The sequence below is a fragment of the Xiphophorus hellerii genome, chromosome 5, assembly GCF_003331165.1.
Source record: "Xiphophorus hellerii strain 12219 chromosome 5, Xiphophorus_hellerii-4.1, whole genome shotgun sequence".
NCBI lineage: Eukaryota > Metazoa > Chordata > Actinopteri > Cyprinodontiformes > Poeciliidae > Xiphophorus > Xiphophorus hellerii.
Window position 1 is genome coordinate 14446145 of NC_045676.1, and position 26358 is coordinate 14472502.

Sequence of the window (26358 nt, forward strand, 5' to 3'; positions counted from 1 at the left end):
GGCAAAATAAAGCAGGCTGCCTTGAACCTCAACTACAAACGAGATGAACACGGAAAAAAGGCCATAGAGGAATTTGTTGAGTGTTGTGTTTACAAGCTCCAATGCCAGTATGAAAAAGTGCAACACAGATGTTTTAACACTCTGTTCTCCATGTTTGTGTGTTGCACAATCATTAAAACTGATAAACCAATCATTGCCACCAATGTCATTTAGTATATGGTTCAAAGGCTTTTAAATATTTTTAAAATGTCAGTCACGAACTGAGCTGTTGTGCATAAGGATGAGACAAAATCTGTAAAATGTGGCATGACCAAGCTTGCCATGTTGACATTTTTGCAAGGGTCAAAATGTTAATGAAAAACTCAAACAGATGACCCGGTCATACTTTGAGCAAGTTCTAGGTCAATAAGGAGCAGTGAAATTGCCCAACCCTCTAAAAAGTTAAAGCCAATGAAACAACTATAAATCCAGAAGCTAAAAATGTATAGGCAACCTTTTAACAAAACAGAATTCCCAGTAATATTTTGTACTTTTAATCATCTGTAGATTGAAATAACAAAAAGGTTTGCTTTCTTTTCTGGTTTTAGAGCTTCCTGTAGCTGTTGTCAGTCCAAATACAATACAGCCCCAAAATATTCTTACCTATGGAAAAATTAGATTGCAAATAATTTTATTTGAACCAAGAAATATGTTTCTTATTGGAAATGAGACGAGTATCTCTCACAATGTAAGCTGAGGCATTATGTTTTAACTAGTGAGGCAGTTGATTACTTAAGAGATTGGTTTTGTAAAACTAAAATGAATTCATGTTATAACACACACAAGAAAACAAACTATAGACTTAAACAATAGCTGATTCAAATCTGTTTACGTGTAGTTAGTAAAAAAAGATCCTTCCTACGAACAAGTAGGAATTATAATATTTATCACAAGCAATTAACTGCTTGAACCCAACATAAGAGAGAAATGTGTAGTGAATGTGTGTGTGAAACATTGTAACACTGGACAATAGAGTCCTTAATTACAACTATCACATAGGTTAGTTTGATTGCCACATGCAGAAGGAAGCCTTTTTGACAGAGTTCAAATGAGAGCATTTGGAAATAATGCGAACCTTGAACTTCTCTTTGCTCTCTTGCATCTTAATCTTTCATTCTTTGTGTTTTCACTCACATAAACGCAAGCTGTCAGCGTCCTGGTTAGGAGGATATGAGGTCACAGAACTAAACAAGGTGTCCCTCTAGATAAGCACACAACGCACACCAATCAGTGCCCACAGAAGGGGCTGTAGAGACAGAAAATATTGAATCTATAGGGCATCACATCACAAGGGGCATTTGACAAACAGGCATTCTTCATTCATTCACAATTGTTGTGTTTGATGTTCATGTTCCTTGCACAAGTATTCATATCTCTGGAAGTCTTGCAGGTTGTCACATTAAAGCCAAAATCTTAAGTGTATTTTATTGGTAATTGACATGATAGATGGACCCACAGTAGTGGTACTTTACTGTAAAGCGCAAGAAAAGTGATTCATGTTTTTAACTAATATATCTCTGAAAAGTGAGGTGTGCTTTTGAAGTATTGTCTGAACCAGCTCTGTACAGCTGCAGAATGTTATGTTTTCTCATTTATTGTTTTAAAATTGCTCAAGCTCAGTCAGGTCATACAGAGAGTGTCTATGCAGTGTCAGAAAAGGTTTGCAAAGACAGAGAGTGTCTTTGTAAACCTTTTCTGTTCCCAAAGGTTTGCAGTCTGACTTAAGTTTGGATTTTGACTAAGCCATTCAACAAATTGATATGCTTTGACCCAAACCACTTTGCTTAATATTTAGTTGAGCTTCTAGGTGAAGCTCCACTTCTCTCTTCCTTTTGGAGGACAGCTTCCTCACAGCAGTATAGCCACAATCACAATGCTTCACATTGAAGAGGATGTGCATTGCTTGTTTTAGTCTTGGCAATAAACTTGCAAAAAATATGTGGTTTTTGAAGCCCGTTTCAATACTGTACCTTAATACTGTTATCTAACGTTGTTTCTTCTTTTTTGCTTAATTTGTACATTTCGCAGTAGCAATGCTGAAATGTCACAAGAAACCATTTTTATAAACTGTAACTATAACATCAGTAAGAAGTGGAGTCATGAAATGTCCAACTCTCCTTTATTATATTTAGATTACATAACTTGTGTCATTTCTTGCTGCTATAATGTTATGCAGGCCTCACATGAATTCACATGAATCTCAGCTTGTGATTGGACACGCAAAAGAAGCAGCTTGGCAGCAATGGCCTCATTGTGTTCAGGAAAGACAATGACCGCTCACTAAGGTATGTCCAACACGGCGAGGAGGTCTCAAACTGCTTCAATGCAAAGTGACAACCATGGAAACATCTTATTAGCTACTTCTGAGCTTCTGTTTGTACCCATGGTTGTAAAATTAACCATGAATGAACCATCTTTCATGGCGGTGCTACAGGAGCCTTCGGGGCTTGTCGTGTGATGTAATACTGTCACAAATGTGCCATTCCCAGGGGCTTTAATGGACGGGGCACAGAGAGGGCTTTGAAGTGTCACAATGAACACAAGGCTCTGTGCTCCCCCTGCCAAAAAATCTCAACATGTCCCCTTTTCCCCCTACAGAGTAGTGGGTTTTGACACAAAGACACAGCGATGGGGGTTACATAACTCGCTTCCAGGGAGTCCGATGGATTTAAATGAAGAAAAACTACCAAGAATGCGTGACCCTTTTGAAGTTGGTATTATGCATTTTTAGGAAGCTTTCGCTCACACTGGGTCATTTGCCAAAAGGTAGAACTCAATTAGACACGTAATACACGCAACCACACACAAGAAGAAGAGTGAGAGAAAGAGATATAGAGAGAGAAAGACAGCGAGTTCCCATCAAGCCTGGAATTAGCAGAAAGCTTGTGCCTACGTCACGTCTCATGTCCAGTATTGTTTACTAGAGGTCTGATGACACAGGGGATGAGGGGAAATGAGGAAGATAATGAACGTTGCCAGGAAATAAATCTGTTTGACTATATTTGCTAATGACCAGGCATTATAAGCTGGCATAGTATCCTGAGTTTATTGTCTAGCTCAATTCACAACAAAGTCAACATGAAATAGACATGTCCTGAAAGTAGGCCTCTTTATCACACGGACAGATAACTGTAACTGCATAAATGACTTAAATGAATACACAGACAAGCTAAAGAGATCATTAATCAAAAAAGCAGCCAATAGGGCCAAGATAACTCTGAAGGAGCTGTAGTTCAGGTGGGGGATTTTTTTTATTTTTTATTTTTTTATTATTTGTTTATTTATTCATATGCTCTACAAATTTGTCCACTATGGAAGAAGGGTAGAGATTGAGAAGCTGTTTGGGGGTATTGGAACAATAGATGTTATGAAATTCAGGTAAATCAGGGAGGAAAGACTTTTAGAGGCAGCAAAACACTTGAGATTATAAAATAGTTGTCCTGCAGGACATTGACCCTGAACATGCAGCCAGAGTCACAACAGTTTAGATAAAAACATAATCATGATTGGAAGGGTGCAGTCAAAGTCCAGACCTATGTCCAGTTCTGAATTTGTGTAATACTTGAAAATTGCTGTTCACATACAGTGTCCAGTCAGTTTGACTGAGTTTTATCTTCTCTTTTTTTTTTTTTTTGCCAAAGAGTGGTGAGAAACACATTTCTATTGCTACAAATTGTGGTTCTACAATGTTGACTTTTGACTTGGATAACAACTCCCTACTTTGTTTTGGTCTAACACATAAAATAATATCAAACACATTCCAGTACTTTGCAAGTTATGTAGTATTTATTTATATCTTTACTACCAGTTGGTGGAATACTTTAAAAAAACTGGTGAAGGTGAACTAAAAAATGAGGACAAAAGGTGAATGAGAGAATGGTTCAAAAGTGCATCAGGCTCGACGTCTAGTCTGGCTTTTATCGTCAAAAGGCAAAGGATGGTTAAGAAGACGAGACTGGGACCTTATCTACATCTTGCATCCAGTGTCTGCAGCTAAATGTTGTCTCCTTGTGCTCTCAGTCCTCTTTGCCCTCAAGTTTTGAACACAGAGAAGGTTATCTATTAGAAAATTCTTTAAAACCTTCTCACGTGACCACAACTGATAAGCAGCAAAGTGTTTTCTTAAGCTTCATAGAAACGACAAACAGGTTAGAAGAAAAAGGTGCTGATCAAATCAGAAGATTTCAGATTCCCAGGTAGCAAACCACAGATTATAAACAAACTTCACATTTTAAGATTAGAAATGACTTACCTGCTTTTTTCTTCCCAGAAGCCATGGAGAGGCCCTGGGAGGGGAAAAAAAGATCAGAAAAAAGAACATAGTTGAGATTTGGTTTCTAGAATTTTCATAATGTTTTAATGTTCATACAAATCGCTGCACTTCATCGCAGTGATTGGCTGATAAACCGAGTTTATCAGCAGATATGTATTGTGGTGGTGAAGCAAAACACATCTATAGAAACTCCTTGCACCAAAAAGTTTAATAAAGATTTACCACACACTCACCTAAATATACAGTGTTAATAGAAAGTCACAGGGCTGCACTGGTACACTGGGATTACACTCAGAGAAACTCCAGAGACTCTACGGTCCCAGAAATAAGTCAGCATAGTTTTCTGACATGCACATGTTTAATAAATGGTCAAAGCAGATAATAAACTCACTAGAGACCTCTGAACAAATATCACATCATTAAAAGTCTGAGCAATATGAACACTTTTTTCATGAGTCAGTGTTGTTTCAACTCTCACGTAGGGGAAACATCATAGATAAAAATCACAGCATAGTAGATTTTCATTATGCAGTGAACTTAATATGTCCTTCTTTGGAGTTGTTGTGGATTTTAGGAATTACTACTGAGTTAACAGCGAGTGGAGAGTAAGGATAAGTGTTTGAGGGTGCAAGTGTGTGCGTATGCGTGCGTTTGAGTGGAGAGCAGCAGTCACATGGAATGCAAAGGTCTTTCTTGCCCATGACATTTGACCTCTGGGGCTTTGGCTGAGCTCCGCACCCTGACCTGTTTTAATCTACACTCCTCTACAAGAGATTGGAGCTATTAAAAAGAATTCCTGTAATACACTGACAATGTCCACATTTCCATCCATGTGCAAAATGTAGGAAACACTCCCCCACTTTCTAGGTGTATGGAGCACATAGTACCAGTGCTGGCCCTCCCCAACGTATTGCGACACACTGCTGTTCAAGAGACTGATAGAAAGCTGCTACATTTTTCTCTAGCTTACAAAAAGAACAAATTGAGCTGTCTGGGAATGTTCAAAAGTAAAAAAAAAAACACAGACAGTGACTGTTTGTAAACTAATGGAGGACGATCACTCGTAATTCAAACTACAGTTCGTTACAGGTAGCCGTTCATTTTGCGTGGAACCCGTTGATATCAGCTTGTGATGTCTCTGTTACTCTTTAGAGACTGAAACAACAAAATACATGTACAAAATACATGCATGTTTTGTTTAAATACTTGTGTAAGTTGTTGTATTGGTATTCTAGATATCATTCATGAGATTTGGTGCAAACAAAAAGACACTGAATAAATGAAGGAATGGTTAAACTGTACAGAATTTGAAACATTTCATTTTTCTGCTTGGCACTTTTACTGCCAAAAAACCTAATTATTACTATTCACATACTTTTTGGGAGTAAACATAAATCTATGACTAGCAGCCATATGGTTAAAGTGGCTGCTAGTCCACTTTAACCACAGTGGACTAGCTGTGGTTAAAGCTAGTGTTCCACGTGTTCCCATGATCCTTTTGGGATCCCATTGGGATCATGGGAACACATGAGCCCAGTGTTGACAAAAACACTGGGATCATGACGAAAACGCATGATTGGTTTTGTGTTTTCAAATCTGTAGCATTACCCAAGATCTTAATTTAGATTCAAAAGCATAATTTATTATTATTATTATTATTTATTTATTTTTGCACGAAAATGCACTGTGTTGCAACATCCCAAATCTATGTAATAGTCTGAAGTGCAACAAACTTGGGTGGATGTAAATCATCCCTTAATCAGGACAACTGAAAACAAGGACACAGTTTAATGCAATGAACTTTTTAAATTAGAGTAAACAAAGATGATGGTTTCTCTTTTACAAGCATGTGGTTTTGTTGCACCACCCATTCTCAATGTGTGCCTGCCCTCTGCTCCTGGCAGGTTCTCACTGCGTGGGATTGTCCAGGCAAGTGTCAAGTGTTCACTGAGGCTAGCAGAGCCACTTCAGCTGTCTCGTTTACTGCCACTAATTTCATGGAAGTGACCTGGTTTGGGGGGGGGTGGTATTTGTTTCCCTTACATATGTGTCTAGAAAGGTCTGTGAGCCTGCACAGTTATATGCCATATGGTTATTGTTTCCCAGACCGCAGTCTGCAGTTTAGTGAAACCAATTTTCACAGGAATTGTTTTGCTATGGTACATGTACTTCAGAAATTGTGTCTTTGCATCTACATCTGAAAGCATTTCTTCCAGGTTCAAACATAAAATCCTTAATAGGTTTATTTAAAAACCTTAAAATCTCCTGTGATGGAAATGGTTTATAGCATATCTTTAAAGATCTGTAAAACACTAACATGGCAGAATTTTATAAATGTTTTTTCTTTGTTTTGAAAAAAAAATGCCTTGATACTTAACACTTTGCCTTGCAGACAGATGCAATTTTGATTTACCCCAACACAGAGTATATTTTGTTTGTGCCTCTATAAATGTGATAAGTAATCACTGGCATGTGGCTCATACACAAACCCAAGCAATCCAACAAGCCAGTTTCTTTCCCTCCGTTAGCCTCTTATCGCCTGTTCCACCTCTGGAGCTTGGAGGCGTGTGCGTGCGTGTGTGTGTGTGTGTGTGTGTGACCACCCATGGTCTGTGCTAGCTGGGGATTATGAGTCTTAAGCTAACCCAAACCTTTTCTCCACCACTTAGCGCAAATAGCTAAATTGGTCCATATGGCTAACCGTCAGTCAGCATCTTAAGATAACTGTGTGTGATCAGGAAAGGATTGCATGTTCACTGCCACAAAAACCCTTGGAGATGCTACCTGGAATTTACTTATTTATTATTAACAGCAAGAATGTGTTGCAGTGCATCTTCAAAGAAATTCATTTTTCTCTATACTCTGTCAGACTAGAATCGCAAAAAGTAAGAAATTGTGATAAGGTCAGATGTTAGCTTTTTTGTTGAAAGGTTGACCCCAAATGCTTTTCGATGACATTCCACAATTAAATAGGTTTCATATGCCACACTTATTTTATATCTAGGGGAAGTGAATAAATGACACAATGAGTTGGTGTAATGACATTCTAGAAAGTTTCCTGCAGTAAAGGCAAATTAGTGCTCAGATGTTCAATTTAACAGTAAGAACAAACCAAAACAGCAAAAAAAATTTACAAAGCCATTACAAGATCAAAAGCACAAGTACTTTACAATAGCATTTCTTTTTCTCTAAACTTTTTTCACATTTTGTCTCATACAAATTACCAACATAAGCTCATTTACTGGGATCTTATGTGATTCAAAAACAGAAAGTATTGAGCTCTTGTAAAGTAGAAACAAACTAATAAATGCTTTACAAATACTTTGTGCATATCTGGTGGCTTTGGTTTACTCCGCCATTCTTCCAAGTGCAATAAATTGCAAGCCTGAACTTTGAAGAACAATATTTTGTCTTTGCCCGCTTTGTAGATCTATAGACTAAAACACATGTTCCATTCTTCTTTGCTGAGACCCAGACAGATTGGATGGGGTGAACCTGTGAATATTAGTCTATGCCACACTTAATTCTCAATTGGATTTACGTTTTGATTTAGACTGAATAGAATAGATAGAAAAGAATAGAACAGATTTTCCTTTGGGGCACACTTTTCAGATTATTATCTGCATTTTGAAAAGCATGTATCAATTGCTGTCTAATTCACAGTTATACACAGCATTGGTGTAGTTTGTAAAATAATATATAAAAAACAGTGTTTGGTTGTTGTGCAAAATCAATTTAAAAGGAGTTCAAGGTGCGTGAGTACTTTTGCAAGGAATTGCAAAGGCTTTTTAGTTGTATAAGAAGGTCAATATTTATATTGAGCACACAGTTGGCCCTCAGTCATACTGTCAATTGGACACATGTAACTCAAACTCCAGAGTAGAGTTATGGTCTCCATCTCAGCAGAATGAAAGTGGGACAGGTTAAAATTCAAACATTGACACCCATTTTCACAGATGTTTACACAAGTAAGCTAATTGATGGGGCATCTTGTTTCAGGCAGGATCTTGAGGGTCTTAAACCTGGTCTTCGTTAACATAAACGGACTCTTGCCTGGTCTTAAAAATCCATTACTGGATTAGACAAGAACTGTGACCTTAAGGCACAAGACATGGCCAACAAAAACTGCTATTAGTTCTTATAGAAAAATAGTATTTTACAGTTAGTTTGTAATTTAAAAAGGGAAGCAATGGCTTCCCTTTGTAAAGGGGAAGCCTTTAAATGCATGCATCACATTGTGTTATGCATGATATATACATTGCATCAAGAAACTAAACAAGAAACAAAGAACACATCAGTTTCTCCTCAACACGTAAAAGTTTTTTGGGCTTACGGGACAAAGTTAATGAGAATAAGCGCAAATTCCCAACTGCATCAACTATGCTGGCTTGTGGAATTGCTTCTGACATTTTGGGGAAAGCACAGAGTGGGTTAACAAGAGAGATTACACTGTCACAACTTCCTTCGCAGAAGGACCAGTCGGAGACATCCTGGGTCAGACTTTTAAAACACTGACTAAGCCAAGCACTTTAGATGCAGTGTCAATTAGGTTAGCAAAGGCTTGAATGCTTACTACCTTACATGATACAATCGCCTGAACAAATTTACAACATTCCTTCGAAATGGTCTTTTAAAAAATCAGGGGAAAAGACAATAATCTTCACTAACATGAATCATCAGTGAGGTAATGTAAGTTGAAGGAAAACACAATGAAATCACTTGAAAACACACTCCAGCTAAGAATCTCACTCGGAACCTTGAACCACACGGGCAAACAAGCGTCCCTGTTAATTGCGCCGTGGTTTATTGTGCATTCCTGTGCACTTGTGTCTGAGTGCATTCAGTTTGTTGTTCTCTGATTTATGACTCTTCATTATCAGCGTGCTGCGGGGCTGTTTCCAGATGCTTGAATCTTCTAGTCATCCTTAAGATTTACAGTCAACATGTACTGTCATCCTGCAACTATTGCTGTACCGTTTGTCTTCATCATGCAGCAGATGCGCCTTTTTACAAGGCAAATGTACTAGCTTCTAACACCATGAGTGCTCATAAATGCTGTTTTAATAAAAAAAAAGAAAGAAAATCTATAGAGAAATATTAAATGGCACTTGAGGTTATGTTGATTTGATATCGGCCCTTAATTTAATTAAGAGGGATAATGAGAGCAGGGTGAACACAGCAATTTCTGAGCTATTTGACTTTGGTGAAAAGGTGCAATAACTAAAAGTTCACTCAGTCAAAAAAGAATTAAGGACATCAACATACAAATCTGTTTAGACAAAAAGTTGGATATGCGAACTGGGTCAGGCTCACACATGTGGATGGTGTGGGCATGTTTTGACTATGTGAGGTGCTTTCTTCTAGATGTAGTGTTTGATAATCATCAATGATAAAATAAAGAAACCTCCAAACTCTACGTATGTTTCTTTCATGTCTTGTTCTCTCTTGATGCACCGATATAAAGCCAAATTGACAGGAAAAACAAGATTTCCTTGTGGGAGTTGAGGATAAGTTCATTTTCAACATCCTGTTCCAAACATAAGCCTTTCTCTTTTTTTTCTGATCCTCTTACTGTAAACCACAATAGGCCTGTGTTTGTCTCCTTACTACAGCTGCATTCAGCAGCGAAGTGACCTTGGGGACAATGACACAACACAATGCAGCTAGAAACGTGGCCATGGCCAGAACCCCTACCACCAGAACTTGTTGGACTGAATGGTCGTTGGATTCATAGCTCACTGACTCATTCTAGCGGCCTTTAAGCCAAATGTGTGGGTGGAATGTAGGCAAACATGATTATGCCTGTTGCAGTCTGTGTTGACTATTGACTAAGAGCAGGAATGCAGAAGCAAATGAGAAGATAAATAAAGGGCAGTGAAAGTATCAAAATCCCAGGGCTTTTATCTGACTTGGACATTGGGAAGGTGTGGTTTGGATGAAGGATGTTTGGGGACTGCATGGCTGCCAGAGCGGAACACGGAGGAAGGACAGAGCAGAGGTCTGAGAGTGACCTTAGCACGCAAACCACAGCAAAACTATTGTCTGCCATGAGCAGACAGATAAAGAGCTAATTTCATATGTAACCTTCTGACAGGGAATTTAATCTGTTTCTCACTGTGTAATAAAAATATCTCTGAAGTAAATGTCCTCTGAAAGAAAAAAAACTGATGCAGTGGCTTGCAAGTGTTTATACTTCTCAAACTTATTACATTGTCATGTTACAACCACAGATTTTATTGCATTTTATTGGGATTTTATGAGAAAGCATGAATTTGTGCACAATTGTGCTCTCAAACCTGTAGTCAGTACCATGTTGGTTCGATTTTACTGTAGTTGCCATTGTCTTTAGGTGAAGTCTTTGCATGTTTGCTAATCTACAAACTAACAATTCTATCCATTCTTCTTTGGAAAATGGCTTAAGTTCAGTCAGAATGGATGGAGAGCATTTATTTTTAATTTGTGAACTCCATTTTTGCCTCCGGTTTGATGAGGTTGCATCAAATTTGACTAGCTTCCCTGTCCATGCTATTACAGCATGCAAGGACAATGACCAGGGGCAAGAACGGCATGTTTGGCGTGCACCCCCTCACGGTCTGTTCAGTGTGTCAACTGTAAACCCAGCTTAAGAGGATCTGTGGTCCTCACCTATTCAAATTTTAAAATGTATCCTCAAAACAACAGGAAGCCCGTGCAGGAAGCCCAAAACAGGTGTGATGTGATTATGTTTTATGTGCTCCGGTTAGAAGTTGAGCAGCTGCATTTTGGACTTACAGTCCGCATGTCAAGGAAATGTGGCTAATAGCAACACACAGCTCATTACAGTAGTCCAGTCAATTTATGATGGAAGCATACTCATTTTTCATTTTATAATATTTACTAATTTTAGTCATTTAAGTCTTAACTGATTAAAAAAGGATTCAACACCATCTGCTTATAAAGTTTAAAATAAAAAGCCATCTTAAAACCAAGATAAGTTATGATGGTTTTAATAAATTGATCAAAACTCCACTAATTGACTAATAATAGATAAACCTTGATTAATGCTCTCTTTCTTCCCTCTTAGTTTAGATGTTTATGTACCTTATACTTCTTGGTATAAGGTACAGTTGTTCCACACACTTTGCATTTTCAGATAGGCAGTATGAGGGGTACAAATATATTGTTTTGTAACTTAGGCCTGCTTTTAACTTTTTTTTACAACTTTATCCCTGTCCTGTCTGCTGGGTTTCTTGGTCTCTAATGTCCCCTCTTTGTCGTGTCCAACAATTTTCCGAGGCTTTCCCAGAACAGCTGAACTTATACCAAGATTACATTGTACAGTACACACTCTGACTGTGTTTAATAATTAGCTGACTTCTGAAGGCAAGTAGTTGCAGTAAGTGTTGTTCAGGAGCATCAGAGTAAGGAGAAAAATACATATAAATATCAAAGTTTTCTTAAAAGAGAAAAAAGAAAGAAAAAAGTGTTATTTTCCTTCCATAACGTCTGAGCACCAATTACGGTAGATGGGTTAACCTGAAATGTCAATATTGCCCATCGATGCTTGTGGAAAAAGGTGACAAAATGTGAAAATGTTAATAGAATGCAATAATTTCTATATACATATATCTATAACCTGTATTATAATCTCTATTCCCATTAGAGGAATAGGGTCAAATGTTGCCCTGTTACAGCATGTTTACAGAAGATTGAGGGGATGAAGGCTGGTACAGAGCAGCACCTTCCCCGTCAACACATGCATGACACGTAGAAACACCCCCGTGCTAAATTTAACACGCAGCTATGTGCTTTGTTCAGCAGCTCCTCGGGTTCTGGAGGATTCTGGCTTGTAAGCTTTGCTGGTGGGAATGACTGGTGCTAAAGGTGACTGATGTGTTGTTTCCGACTGAAACATTCAGAGGAAGGTGGTCAGGGGTCGGCAATCTCCACCCGACTCTGCAGCTTGATACATCCTGAGCAGAACGCTGAAAATAGAGGTGGGCAACAAATGCTTCCAAAACATTTAGATCTTCAATTTACACTTTTGGAAAAATAATTAGATTATCAAAATTGAAATAAGCTCTAAGAATAGTCAAAAACGAAATGCATTTTAAATTAAAACTAAGCAACACAATGCTAGCAAAACAGGAGCGAAACCACATCTGCTTTGGCGTGCACCCCCTCACGCTCTGTTCAGTGTGTCAACTATAAACCCAAAATACTGCCAAGAAAAACAGCTTGGGCAAAAAATTGTTGTTCCGGAAAAACACCTGCTGTGACACAACATCCACTAGAAGTTAGCCCCATGTCAGACACAATATCAACAACCACCTGTCGGAGGCTAACAATAGCCTGCAGCTAGGCTAGCTGGAAGCCATATGTACAGTGTTGTGATCTCGGTGGCTTCTTCATAGCAATAACTTACAGATAATGTTATTGCTATTTAAATGGCCACTCATCAAATGTGCCACCACTTCACCTTTGCAAAGGCCAAGAAGAGAATGCTTTGTACTATCACACCACAATGTTCCACTATGTGTTAGGAGAGTGACACTCGAACACAAATACCAACCATCGCTTACACATCCCAACAGAAGATGATAGGAATGCTAAACATTTCACCAGACACAGCCTATGTGAACATAAATATCAAAGTACAAAGACACACTCAACTCTTCTGCAGGAAAAAAAACCTGTTAAAAATCAAATGTTCTAATTCATACTTTATTCTATGTCTAATTTTACTTTAGCAAGTCATTTTTTTAATTTAATTATTTTCAATTCAGTTTATGTAGAGAGAATTGTCAACAAATGTCATCTCAAGGCAATCATACAGACAGCTTCAAAGTCAAGGCCGCATCTTCCAAATTGATCCTAGTTATTAGGCAGTGTAGTCAAATTCAATTTATAACTCAAATTGATAGAACATTTTCTATCTAAGAAAATCCAGCAGATTGCATCAAGTCATTGATTTGCAGAATTCACTCCACTTGGATTAGTGTGTATCAACAGTGGACACTTGATTGCATGGTGCCCTAAACTTAACAGAACTCCCTCATAGTGAGCAAACATGTAGCAACAGCTAAAAAGGAAAACTCCCCTTTAATATTAGAAACCTCCAGCAGAACTGGCACAGAAAATTATCCATTTGGAACATCCATTTGTCCCCAAGCTTTAACTTCATGGCTCATATATGTTGAGATGTTGAGTAAATATTTCCACATATTGTTCTTTTATCATGCCATCTATTTTATGAGGTGCACCAACCTAATACAGTCTACATGAATATCCATTTTTGTAATTACGTAAATTATCTGAAATTATCTTGTGTAAACTTGTAGAGATATTTCTAGTACCAAAAACAATAAACCGTATATACCCATGACACAATAATTTTAAAATAAAAGGCATTAATAAAAAAGATAGTATTGTGTGTAAAGTAATTGCTTTGAATTGTCAGAGTGAAAAACGTCTACTTTGTACATCTAGTACAAAGTTGTCTTTCAACCACAGAAACTTGCCTCAAAAAATATTGACTTTTGATTTGACCCTGTGGATTTCCACAGCAGGAAGTATGGAGTAAACAGTGGATATCTGAGAATAGTTTCCTTCTCAATTCACCCTGATTAGGAGTCATTCCAATAGATTATTTTCATTTCAGAGTCCTCACAAGTCTTTTTGGATTAAAGTATATGCACAAAATATTGTTACTTTCAAGTATTTCTAGAACCTTCTTTCTGTTTTCATATCTCATTCATTTGTAGGTCTTAGACCTTTGCCTACTCACTGCTTGAAAAATGTGTCATTGCATAATCTTTTTATACTTTTATAGTCAATCCTTCCATTCCTTTTTTATGTATTGATTCAGAATATTACAACAGGGTGTTTTCCTCTTATGTAAGAGGAAAAAAAATAAAATAAAATAAAAATGTAAAATCAGTTAAAAATTAAAAACAGTGCATCGGACCTCAATAAAAACCAAAAAGTGATGTCTGCAATAGAAAAAATATAAATCTAAAAATTTGCAGTAAATAACTAAAGATGAAATAAAAATGTTGATATCTGAAAGTATCGAAACTCAATTGCAGTTGAATTGTTTTCACTATAGTTTCACCTCTATAGGATGATTACACCGCTACAGTGGTGTAATCATCCTTCTCAAGGTAAGCAAAGGATCAAGGTTTAAATTGCAAGTTGATAAATTACTACTGACAAAGTAGTAATCCATCCATGAGGCAAGATTTTATTGACTTAAGGTAAATAAGTGCCTATTGCTCATTTGCACTCTAATGAATGTTGATGTTTGATACAGTTTAAATTAATTTAAGCACATAGGGTAGTTATTTAGGATATATGTTTTTTTTAATAAAGTTACGTGAATAAGAGAGTTAGTTTTAGAAAAAGGTCTTGCTCAAAACAAAACATAGTAAAGGTGGGAAAACAGAAGGACAAAAGATTAAGAACACCAGGGCATGTTAAATTTTACTATATGAATTTTTTTGCACTGCCATTTTATTTAAAAAGTTCAACAATCAGTTCAGATTTGGATTTCAAACACTTGTATCCATAGGTACTCGCTACTCCTGGAGAGTGTCAACAATTAAGTCACCCAATTTATGCTCTTTAGAATAGTTTATTTAGCATTGCAACATAAGATTAAACCCATGTCAAAAGAAAACAAAAGTTAGTCACCTCTAGTAAACCTTGAGTAAAATGTGACATTCTAAGTGCGGGGTATATGCCTTGCCTTCTATTCAGAACAAAGTAGTGTTTTTCCTAGTCGGGATCCTTCTGCCTCTGAATATTTGTGTTAATTATAGATGATGTCTTTTTAAAGTCAGTGTATAATCTTGGAAAACTTAACATTCAAGCAGCTGAAATGAGATTTTAACCTCAACTGTGATTCTTCTTGACCCACATCTGTCTCATGTTTACATCATTTAAAAGATTTGTATTGTCTAGCTAAAATGTTTAAGTATGCATCACTGGTTTTTGGTACTCGGCATCATTCTGAAAGTATTAACTACTGTGAATATCCTTCAGAAAGTCTTAAACATTTTGGCTTTAATCATGTCCCCCAAGGGGCCAGTGCTGTAAAAAGCTTCCCATTAGGTGCAGTGAAAGCACTGTTTATGCAAGCTTAGCGAGTTTCCTAAGGTTACAGGCCGAATGAATACAGTTGCAGGAGCTGGTTGCAGACCCATAAAGTGTACATCATCCACTGTTCATATAATAACTAATGATGTGCAATAAGAAAAAGCAATGTCAATGTGATACTCCAACAGATAATTCAGGAATGTCATTAAAGCCAAGGAATTCTGGTAAACAAATCCCTGCTTTTAGCACAGATACATTCTATTCCCCTGTTATGGTTTTTCTCCATTTTATCTTATGGTGAGATAAAAGCACAGACTAGCTAAAGTCCATGTTCGTAGACCTTCTTGAACAGAATGTTGATAAATTGTAAAATGAGCAAACAAGGAGCATAAAGACGTGTCTCACTTGAAGCGTGTCCCCCTGCCCTGGCTTTTCACCTTTCAGACTCCCCTTCTGACCCCTTTGTTGGGGTGAAAAGGGATAGATCTTTGCAACCAGCTAATTATGAAGTCTTAGCGTCTGCTTGGCTAACTCCTAAGAGCAAAGAGAGATCCCTACAACTGAGAAACTCATTTTAGGGGTTAGACCCCCTGTTGCCTTCACAACTGTTTCCATTCAACAGTGTGCAGGAACATTCCTGGACCACATTGATATGATAGTTGCTGCAGTTTTGTCGGCTGCCCTTCCATGATGGATATCTTCCACTCCGCAACATTCCAAAGGTGCTTTGTTTGATTGAGATCTGGTGACTGTGGAGGTCATTGGTGTACAGTGAACTCTTTGACATGATCAAGAAACATGTTTGAGATTATTTGACTTTTCTGAAATTGTTCATTACCCTGGTGGAAGTAGCCCCCAGAAGATGGGTGCACTGTGGTCACTGAGGGAGTCTGCAGTGTTTAAAGTCATTATTAGTCATTATTAAGCGACTAAGTGACCCAAGAAAATATTCTCCACACCACTACACAAAATCCACCAATCTGAATTGCTGATGTAGTACACAATGAATTCTTGGTAATTATATAAAATATGCAAAATTCTGACTGCCATCTGAATATAATACTTGACATACTTGAGTTTCATTCACCTGTGCAGCATTTTTCAATCTATTCTTGTCTAATTTTGGTGATTCTGTGGAAGCTGTAGCCTCAATTCTCTGTTCTTAGTTGACAGAAGTGAGACGCAAAGTGGTCTTCTGCTGCTCTAGCTCATCTGCTTCAAGGTTCAGTGAAGAAAGAAAGAGGTCTAAACAGTGTAGCATTTTGTTTTTAACAAGTGAGTGCAGCACACAAAATGTTATGGGGTCTAACTTGAAAGAACAAAACAAAGTAGTAACTTTTAAGCAGGGCAAAGTAATTTTTTTCTAAAATCATGAAAATATCCAGATGGAGTTTTAATCTAAGTTGCATCAGAAATCTTAACTTGAGATATTAAAATGACTTCCAGTACACAGTGCCATTAGTTTGCCAAATTGGTTTTATGTGCCTCAACAAACATGTGGAAGAATGTACTGTGGTCAAATGACACCAAAAATGATCATTTTTGGCAACATATAAAGAAAAACTAAAGAAACCAATCAACCTGAACATACTACCCTCACAATGAAACATGGTGGTAGCAGCATTAGGCTGTGGAAAAGCTTTTTCCCTTTGTCCATTAATAGGGACATGGTTAATGGGAAGTTGGATGGAAGTAAATATAGGGTAAGCCTATATCTTGTTAGAGATATAGGGATATAGGGTCTATTGCAGACTGCAACAGACTGCAATAAACTTGAGACTGTTGAGATAGAAAAACCGGTAGAAAAATAACCTAAAAGACATGCGGATATTAAAAGCTGGTTTTACAAGTCAGGGTTGCTGAGTACAAATTCTTACCATATTGTTCAGATTTTTATTTGGAACGAAAAAGTTATGTATTTTTCTACTTTTTCTGTTTTTATGCTTGAAAGAAAATAAGACTAACCCTAACTCTAACCTTCATTTCTGCATATGACCAAAGTCATTAAGGTATTATTAGACTTATGCAAACATTGTTCTAATTATCTTGCAGAGATAGAGGGAAAGGCCAAGTCTCTTTACCAAGTATGACCAATGAAAAATGTTGAAAAGCAAAGAAATCATGGTCACTTTTACCTAGCACTAATTTATGTTGCTATGATATTAGCAAATAATTGAAAAAAGTGTCTCCGCCATGACTTACCTCACTTTTAGGCTTGGCTCCATGAGATTTTGTAGATCCTGATGAGAAAGTGCCAGTTGCATGTAGAGGTGGGAGTGTTAGTGAAGTTGCTGGTGTAGATCCATGATCGGTATTCTGCACAATTGGAACGGAAGAGGGTAAAAATCCCATGATAAGAAGTCATTTGTATAGTTTACAAACTCACAGATACACTATAACATATTTGTATTATCGCTGATAACACAAGAGTTTAAAACTGTTGAGTTTAAAACAGTTAAAGAACATTTAGCATGGAGACACACCACGTGATGACGGCGGTGAAGAGTAGGGGTGCTGTCCATAGAGGAGGTGGCACTGAGTGCGTTTTCAATTTCCTGGTCCAGCTGGTCCAGTTTCATCAACAGCAGCACCATTGAGTCCAAACGGGCATGTTCATGCTGAATAAAGAAACCAGTCTGTTAAGAAGATTCAGAGCACTTTAAATAGATAAAAACCTTTTAACAGTCTACAACATTCTTTAAGCTTCAGTCTTTAATGGATTTCTTTCATACTCCTCTCCCAATAAACACTTTTATAACAAGTGTCACACTGACCTCAGGTGGCTTGACTTCAGTAAGACAAGCTGTACTAGATAGTTCAGTGCTGCCATCCACTTCCCCACAGTCTAGTATCACATGAAGCATTGTAGAAACCCTCTTTGAGTGCTTGAAGCAATAAATTTTGTTTTCCTTCTGTTTATCTTTTTATCATATCACTGGGTGTGGAACTGAAAATATCCAGAGAGGTTGTCTTAAAAAAACTTCCCAGAGAAATTTATTGGCTGGCCTAATAGTTCTGAACAAACCTCGTTACAAGCCTGGCGGCCCACCAATGAATATTTAACAAGACACAGCTTATGACACACACATACAGCTTATGATTGCATGGGCATTTAAACTTGCAGCTGCAGGGCTGCTTGTCATGTTGCGACTATTTCTTGGCATTGAGGGAAAATCTCATTGGGCTATTTGGGATACAGTTAAACTTTATTCATTTAATTGAAAACATCTCTTGAAATGGTAACTGTGGCTCCCTTTTCTGAGATCAACTATACAATTCTGGGTGTGTATGCATGACAACATTCATTGGCTAAGAAATGCGGGTAATGTTAATGTGTTCCTGGCTATAGCTCTGCTCGATCCCTCTGCCATTTGTAAACATATAAGGACTTGTGCATGAATTCATTTTTCTGTCAGTGATGAATTAAAATAAAATAAAAAAATCTGTTTTTATTGGATTTGCAGAGGGAGCAAATAATCAGGTCACAAAATGGCACCGCACTGATGCATTGAGCAGCATTCCTAGCTCGAGGCGCCGCACATTACTGTGTCCTTGGCAAAGTATCACAATGAAACATTGTACCGTAGTAAAACAATGACATCTTTACAAGGCTTGTGTGAATGAACAAAAGCATCTGTCTCACGATGGCAATAACAACCACCAAACTGCAGCACTAAGAAAAACCAAACAGGGCAAAAACAGCTGCATCACAGGCTGTGATGTTTACCTGTTCTGTCATCTCTCTTTTTTCAAAAAAGATTTTTAAATGCAAACAGAAAGCCTAAGTAAGACAGAGCACTTAGAGGGATGTTTTCCAAGTCATCTGGTCAGAGATAAACGACAGTTGAGCCTTTTTGGCCCTCAGGGGCTAGGATCAGGCCTTGTTGCTAAAACAAATAAACACAGAACCAAAAGCCAATATCAGTTTAATCTCAAGCCATATTGCAAACCAGATGTCTTCATTTACAGGCGGAACCTGCAATGTGGTCAGCTAGGGACTTCATCATTAGTAAGCACAGGAGATTTTTCCATCTTCCTGCTGCCTCTAAGAGATATTGTTTGCAGAAAACAGAATTTTTTTAATGGGATTCAAGGTTTTTGTCTCTTGTGTTTTTGCAAATTAATCACTGACTTTCATCTGCTCTAGGCTAAACACTTTATTTTATTAATTTCCTCTTGTTATTGTGCCTTTAGATAATTTTTGTGCGTAAATTGGCAGAATTTTTGCAAGCAAATTTTTTAACTATGAAGAGAAAAGTTATCACTAGCTGGTGAATGAATTTTATGTTATATAATTGTTTCAAATCTATGCAACCCTGAACTTTTAAACTCTAGTTTGACTAAAAGGAATATATAAAATGAGTAAACATGCTGTCTCATTTCTTTAAATACATTAAGAATAAATGCATTCTTAAAGTATTTAAGAATACATTAAGAATATTCTTAATGTATTAAGAATACATTAATATTCTTAATGTATTAAGAATACATAACAGCCTTCTGGATAATAAATAGACAATAGGTATGCCTATTGAAGACATACCTCTTCAATAGGCAGAGGTATGTATGTCGTCATCTTTTAACGTCAAAGATGACGTTAAAGGATTCTAAGAACCTCTACCCTCAACAAAGTATAAAACATGAACATATAACATATAGGCTACCTTCGGTACTACTATATTGCCTTGTAAAAGTGTTCATAAAATGTTGAACCTTTTTATATTTTGCCGAACTAAAAACAACAGACCTTTCTGTAATATCCTGACATAACGTAGTCCCTTACTGTGTTAAAAAAACATAAAATTGGCTTGCATTTCTATTCAACCTGGGTATAGAAATACAAGCCATTTCTATACCATTTCTAACCAATCTCTTTCAGGGAATAAGCCTGATTCCCTGAAAGAAATTGGTTAGAATAAGTTTGAATAAGCAGTACAATAGGAACAGACATGACAAGGATAAAACTGTGAAGTGTAAAAAAAAAAAACCTAGCAAGCTTTGAAAATCTCAGAGCACTGATTAGTCCATCATCAAACATAAAAAAAATAGAAACAAACATTCACAACTTCAGTGGGGCAATCTGTTCACAGTATATCTATTAGATGTAGAAATCCACAAATCTGAGCTTTGTGTAAAAGTGGGATGAAGAAAGCTATTGTTGAAGAAAAGTCATCAGAGGTCTTGTTTAGAGTGGGCCACAGGCCTTTTGGAAACACCAAACATGTGCATGAGGGTGCTCTGATTGAACATACATGAACATTTCCGTGTGCTGTATAGCAGGGATGCCTTACTTCAGTGGGGATGCAACCTATTCAGAGTTGATTGAAAAAATGATGCGGCTAATAACAGACCTGAAGAAAAACTATTAGAGACTACACATGACTTGAGATGTTCACCTTCCAGTAAGAATGGTTCATATCAAAGCATATTCATGTATTAAATTTGGCCAGTAAAAGAACAGACCTAAATCCAGTTAAAAGTTAATGGCAAGACTTGAAAATGTATGTTTATAGATGCTCTCCAGCCAATTTGGTTTGTACCATTTAATAAAAAAAAGAATGTGCTGAAGCTTAAGTTTCTGGATTTGCAAGACTGGTAGAGCCATACCCAAAAAAACTTTAAGCAAAAGGTGGTTATACACAGTATTTAAAAGGGTTTGAAAGAAATGTACAACTCAGTATATCATTTTCCTTTCAATTCCCAATTATGTGCTAATTTGTGTTGGTCTTTCACACCTCAAAATGAACTCCCAATGACACTGAAGTTTGGTTATGATGTGACAGGAGGAAGAGACTTGCAAGGCACTCTGAGTGACAGGGTTGTATTGCATTTAAAAGGTTTTCTTGATAGGCATGCTTTTTTCCAGAGGCTGCTGAACTGCAGGAGATGAACATGCAAAATTATACACTGTTATATTACAATCTGGAGCTATTTAAATAGCATGCTTAAAGGGGCTTGCACTTTCTATAATTAAGAGTAAATCTAACACTAATGATCGAGAAGTTCTATGATCATTCCTTTTCTCCAATGAATCAAAATTCATGCAATACAATAACAAAATGTAAGTTATTGTATTGCATGAGAGTGCAGCAACAATGTGCATGAAAAAAATAACAATAAGTGTTTGCTTCAAGAAAAACCGTTTGAGCATTTCACCTTGTAGATTGCTTAAGCTCCCAACTCCCTCTGCTATTACAGCCTCCATGCCCTTATAGGACCTTGTGTTGCAATGAGTGGTGGAGGATAAGTAAAACATTTCACAGAGCCCCCCCACTCACAGATCTGAAAGCATGTGAGAGTGAAGTCATTGTTTTCCAAACCACATTGCCAGAGTGTGGGACATTATTTGTCAGACATTTATTCCCATTAAGGAAACTGCTCATTTTGACAGATCACAATTACTACGCAACAACAGAAAAAAACTTAATTGTAAGGTTTCTTATGGCACTTACCTTTCTCATCCGCACCTTGACCACACTGTCCTCTTTCTGATCTCCAGCCTCATGTGTCCCTTTGAGATCTGAACCGGATGGCTGTGACTCGCTGGAAACAGCTGAGAATATGGCATCACCCAACTCCCCCATCGCAGAAACTCTTCCTCCCAAGCTGTGGTTTTCCCAGTAACCATCTGCCACCTCAGAGCAAGGTGACTCACTCAAGCCAGAGGTTTGGTTGCCATGGAGTCCCTCATTGACCTCTTTAGAGAGGACAGGAAGTTTCATATGTTGCTCAGTAGCGTGGTATTTATTATCTAGAAGGGTGTTATGGACTTGGTTTTCAGTAATATTAGCTTCTGTTTCCTTTCTAGCTTTTACCAAAGTATCATCATCTGCAGCAATCAGGTGGATCTCTGGAATAGTCACAAGTTTAGAATAGTTATTTTCAATAGGCAGAGGTATGTCTGCATCCTTGCATGCAGTCAACTCTTTGGGTAAGGAGCTCTCAACCAGGTTATCCAATGACTGACTTAAAGAAGTTTTCACAAGCTGATCTGCACAACAAATAGTGCTCGTCTGTGTGGATTCTCTTTCTGAATTTCCAACCCTCTGGTGTTCAGCTGGTACAGTTTCTATCACTGCCAAACACTGATATTTAACTTTAGACTGAAATGTGTCAAATGGCTCTCCTTGTTCTGCACTTCCCAGCGTATGAGGCCAGTTCCTTGCTGTTTTTGCAACATTATGTTTCTCAACTAGTGTCTGGTTAAGCATTTCACAATCATTACTCTCATCTAAAGCCATTGCACAGTTATAAGAATCCTCCTCAAAGTGAACGTTCATGGAGTGATGGGTGTGTCCTACATTTTCATTTAAAGTTTCCGAGTCATCCGATCCATCCAGCCTGTGAGCAAAAACAGGACTCTGGCATTGAGTAAATCTTTTGTCACATTGTTCATCCAGTGAAAAAGCCACAACAGGTTGCACTGACAATGTATTGTCACTGTCCATTCTATCAGGCAAATTTTGTAGGACAAAAACAGGTCGTCCTGCACTTTCCTGGTCAGAGATGGAAATAATCCCTTTAATCTTTGGGTAGTTGGTTTGAAGTTTCTGTTCAGCAGCAGCAGGAAGGTTCAGGATGCCCTTGGAAATTTCACGATCACTGGCTTGATCTAATACCACAGCACAGTTCTGTTCATCTTGAACATTTCTTAAATGATTGAGTCCTGTATTTTCATTTTTTGTTTCCAACTCATTCAGTCCACCCAGCTGATGAACAAAAACAGTGTTCTGGCTGTCAGTAAATCCTTCGTCACATTCTTCATCTACTATAGAAGATAAAAATGGTTCCTTGTTAGGCAAGGACAGTGCACTCCCATCTTCCACTGCATCAGTAGAATTTTGCTGTGCAAAAAGCAGTCCACTTGTACCAGCGTGGTCGGAGGTGGAAATAATTTCTTCAACATCTGGGCAGTTGGTTTGAGATTCCTGTTCAGCGCCAGCGCAACAGTTCAGTATGACCTCAGAGATTTCAGGAGATCTGCTGTAACCCTCTATGTGGCTCTCCTTTGTCTGCTGATGGGTTGGAAGTTTGCCAATCTGCTCACCAGCAGATTCAGACAATGAAGGCCCCTTGTTTGAAGAGATAGCGATGAATTGTTGTTCTTTAAGGCCTGTAAAGACAACATCATCCCTGAATATATAACCCTGGCTACTTTCTATGCCAGTTACCACTTTACTGTAAAGAGCTTTTACACTCTGATTATCAGTTGCAAAAGAACTGTTAACACTGGAGATGGTACTGTTTGAGTAACAACAAGGGCCTCCAGAAATCCCAGAGTTTATGGCTGGGAGATGTGCTGATTTGGAATTCCTCTGTGGAAGGCCAGCACCCACCAACTCGTGAACTGTCTCCTGGAAATCCAGAGGCTTTCCATTGTTTTCAGTTTGCCTAAAGCATCCCGATTCATCGACATCGTTAACAGCAAATGCTTCAGCTAAAGTCGTCTGACCCAGGTCATCTGAAGGCACCTGGCAGCCCTCTGGCATGGAGGCACACCTCGTCCGCCGGCCTTGTTTTAAAGCCCCAGAGCCCACCCAAAACCCCTCTCCGTCTACTCCATGACAGCACACCAGATCCAGATCATCAAAGCTATACTGTAATCCTGATGGGTGAGTCACATGTTCTTCCCAACTTCTTTTCCGAATAGCAACAGGCATAATGGAAAGCCAAGTATTATCCCATAGGGCTGCTGTCTAAATTAGACTACCAGATCTGCTGAAATCGAGAAAAGAAATGGGAGTAATAAATATCAAGTGTTCACTAGTTATAAGTTTACAGTAACTGAATGTCCAGATGACAGTATGACAAATCAAGCCCTGCTTCTCACTGTAACAGGAAGCAGTGGGTGAAAGTTCGAGGATTGCAACAACTCTGCATACCCAGTGCCATGGGAACTTATAAACTGGACCACAATAAGATGTCAAGACGCCTCATTATGTTAATCTAACAAGGAAAACTAATATATTTCCAAAGCAATGTCATTCTGAATTTTACTTTAAAGCTGGCCAACTACAGTCAGTCACCCTGAGACAGAACATATGTTTATGCTTTCAGATTTTTAAGTGGATAAACCTCACAAAAAAGATTCTGAAGCTGATCTCCCTTATTCACTTTTTAGGGTTTTAACGCAATTGTCAAATCACAAACCCACAAAATAGGGAATGACATATAGAAGGGAACTAAAACAGCAGCTGAGAGTCAGCTTAAGTGCACACTAAGTAAAATGTGTTGTGGTACCTAACAGATCGAACTAAGTAATTTTATCTTACTTTACATTTATTGTTCTGAATATCACAATATTTTGTGTAAGCTCAACATCTGCTTCGTTATAAATGTCAGCCAGTCTAACAGCACAGTATATACAGTATGCAACTCACTGAAAAACTGACTTAAAAAGTTTTAAATGTTAAAAAATTAAATTATAAGAAATTATGCTTTTTCAAAAAGTTCCTTTTTAGGAAAGAAACCAGGGGATGGTCAGCTTCATCTACCATACTTGGCATTAAACTGTAATAGTTAGTAGAAGTACAAATAGATTTAGTTAAAAATAAAACAATTACACATTCTAGGAGCCCATTAAGCCAGCAAATGATGTCGAAACTTCAACACACATTGGAGTTGAATAGTAACATTTAGTTTTTGTACATTTTCTAAACATGACATATCATCTTACAATAAAATCAAGTATGTGGATTATTTTCCTATCCGGCAGAATGTATATTCCAACAAGTCAGGTTTGTTATAAGTGATCCAGAGAGAGCCACTGGTTGTCTTCTCATTCATTTACCAGAAGCAATTCCTCCATAATCTGTGAAACACGAATCTATCTCTGTCCAAAAGACATGATATTTTGCAAGCGCATTCAGAATCCGGTCCTTAATCAGAAGCAGTGCAGGCCATTTTCAAGGCTCCAGTCAGTATTCTCGCTCTTGGATTGCTGTACAAGTCCTGGCAGCCCGAAAGGCAGAAAGAAAGCCGGGAAGCAGTGAGACGTCCATGGACAGCTTCCATCTTGATCACATTAGAGGTTTTCTGCTGACACTGAGTGCTGAAGAGCTGAGGTGGTGTAAGAGGGGACGGCTTTTCTTCTCCCCACTCCACCCCTTCTCTCCTCCGTTCTTCCCGTCTTCTGATCAGGTCTCCTCCCTGCTGCTTTTTGACAGGGAGTATGAATTACATCACAGAAGACCCCCCGTTTGTAGAAATCCTAAACATTTTTAAACAAACTTTCCTTCAGTGTATGCTCCCTACTCACTTTTATTTTAAATAATATTTTTCTCACTTTTTTTAAACTGTTCTTTTAGCTTTTTTTTTCTTCACTCTGCTTCAGCTTTGTTCACTGGACAAGACTCCCACCAGTTGGTTCTGATTAGTAACAGACTGGCTCGCTTGTAAGCCTTCTGGCATTGCGCCAAAAGATCGCTCTAATGTTTTGGCAGTTATATCGAGAGTATGCTTTGCATTTTTCAATTTGTCATCTTGTAACCTGACAAATGCTCTTAACAAAAAACAATGGCAAAATACACTAGCCACTTTTTTAAATACAATTTGCTAGGAACAGGTTGCCTTTTGTATTCAGAACTGCCTTCATTCTTTTTGGCAACAATTCAACAAGATGTCACTAACGCTACTGAGAGATTTTGGTCCATATGGACATGATAGCATCATGCAGTTGCTGAAAATTTGATGGCTGCACAACCACGATGAAAATGTCACGTTTCACTGCATTCCAGAGTCTCTGTTTGATTGAAATTTGTTGACTATGGAGGCCTTTGGGGTACGGTGAAATCATAATTATTTTCAGTAAACAGCTTTAAAAGAATTGAGTTTTGGGACATGGTGCATTGTCCTGCTGGAGGTAGGGCACATGTCAGATACACTAACATCATAAAGGGATGGGCACGCTCACCAACACTACTCAGGTCAGCTCTGGCTGAGTAAGGATGCTTACTTGGTACTAAAGTCAT

The 26358-nt window shown here is 37.9% G+C and overlaps 1 protein-coding gene across 1 annotated transcript in view; it reads right to left on the reverse strand.

The window, feature by feature from the left end:
• Positions 1 to 25440, reverse strand: part of dlc1 (DLC1 Rho GTPase activating protein) — a 79371-nt gene extending 53931 nt beyond the window's left edge. The window contains exons 1-4 of the mRNA XM_032563720.1: positions 21841 to 25440; positions 17872 to 18006; positions 17591 to 17704; positions 4292 to 4325 (exon numbers count right to left, since the gene is read on the reverse strand). Coding sequence (XP_032419611.1) covers positions 4292 to 4325; positions 17591 to 17704; positions 17872 to 18006; positions 21841 to 24048 — 2491 coding nt within the window. The 5' untranslated portion in view covers positions 24049 to 25440. The remainder of the gene's footprint in view (positions 1 to 4291; positions 4326 to 17590; positions 17705 to 17871; positions 18007 to 21840) is intronic.
• Between the last annotated feature and the right edge of the window lie 918 nt (positions 25441 to 26358).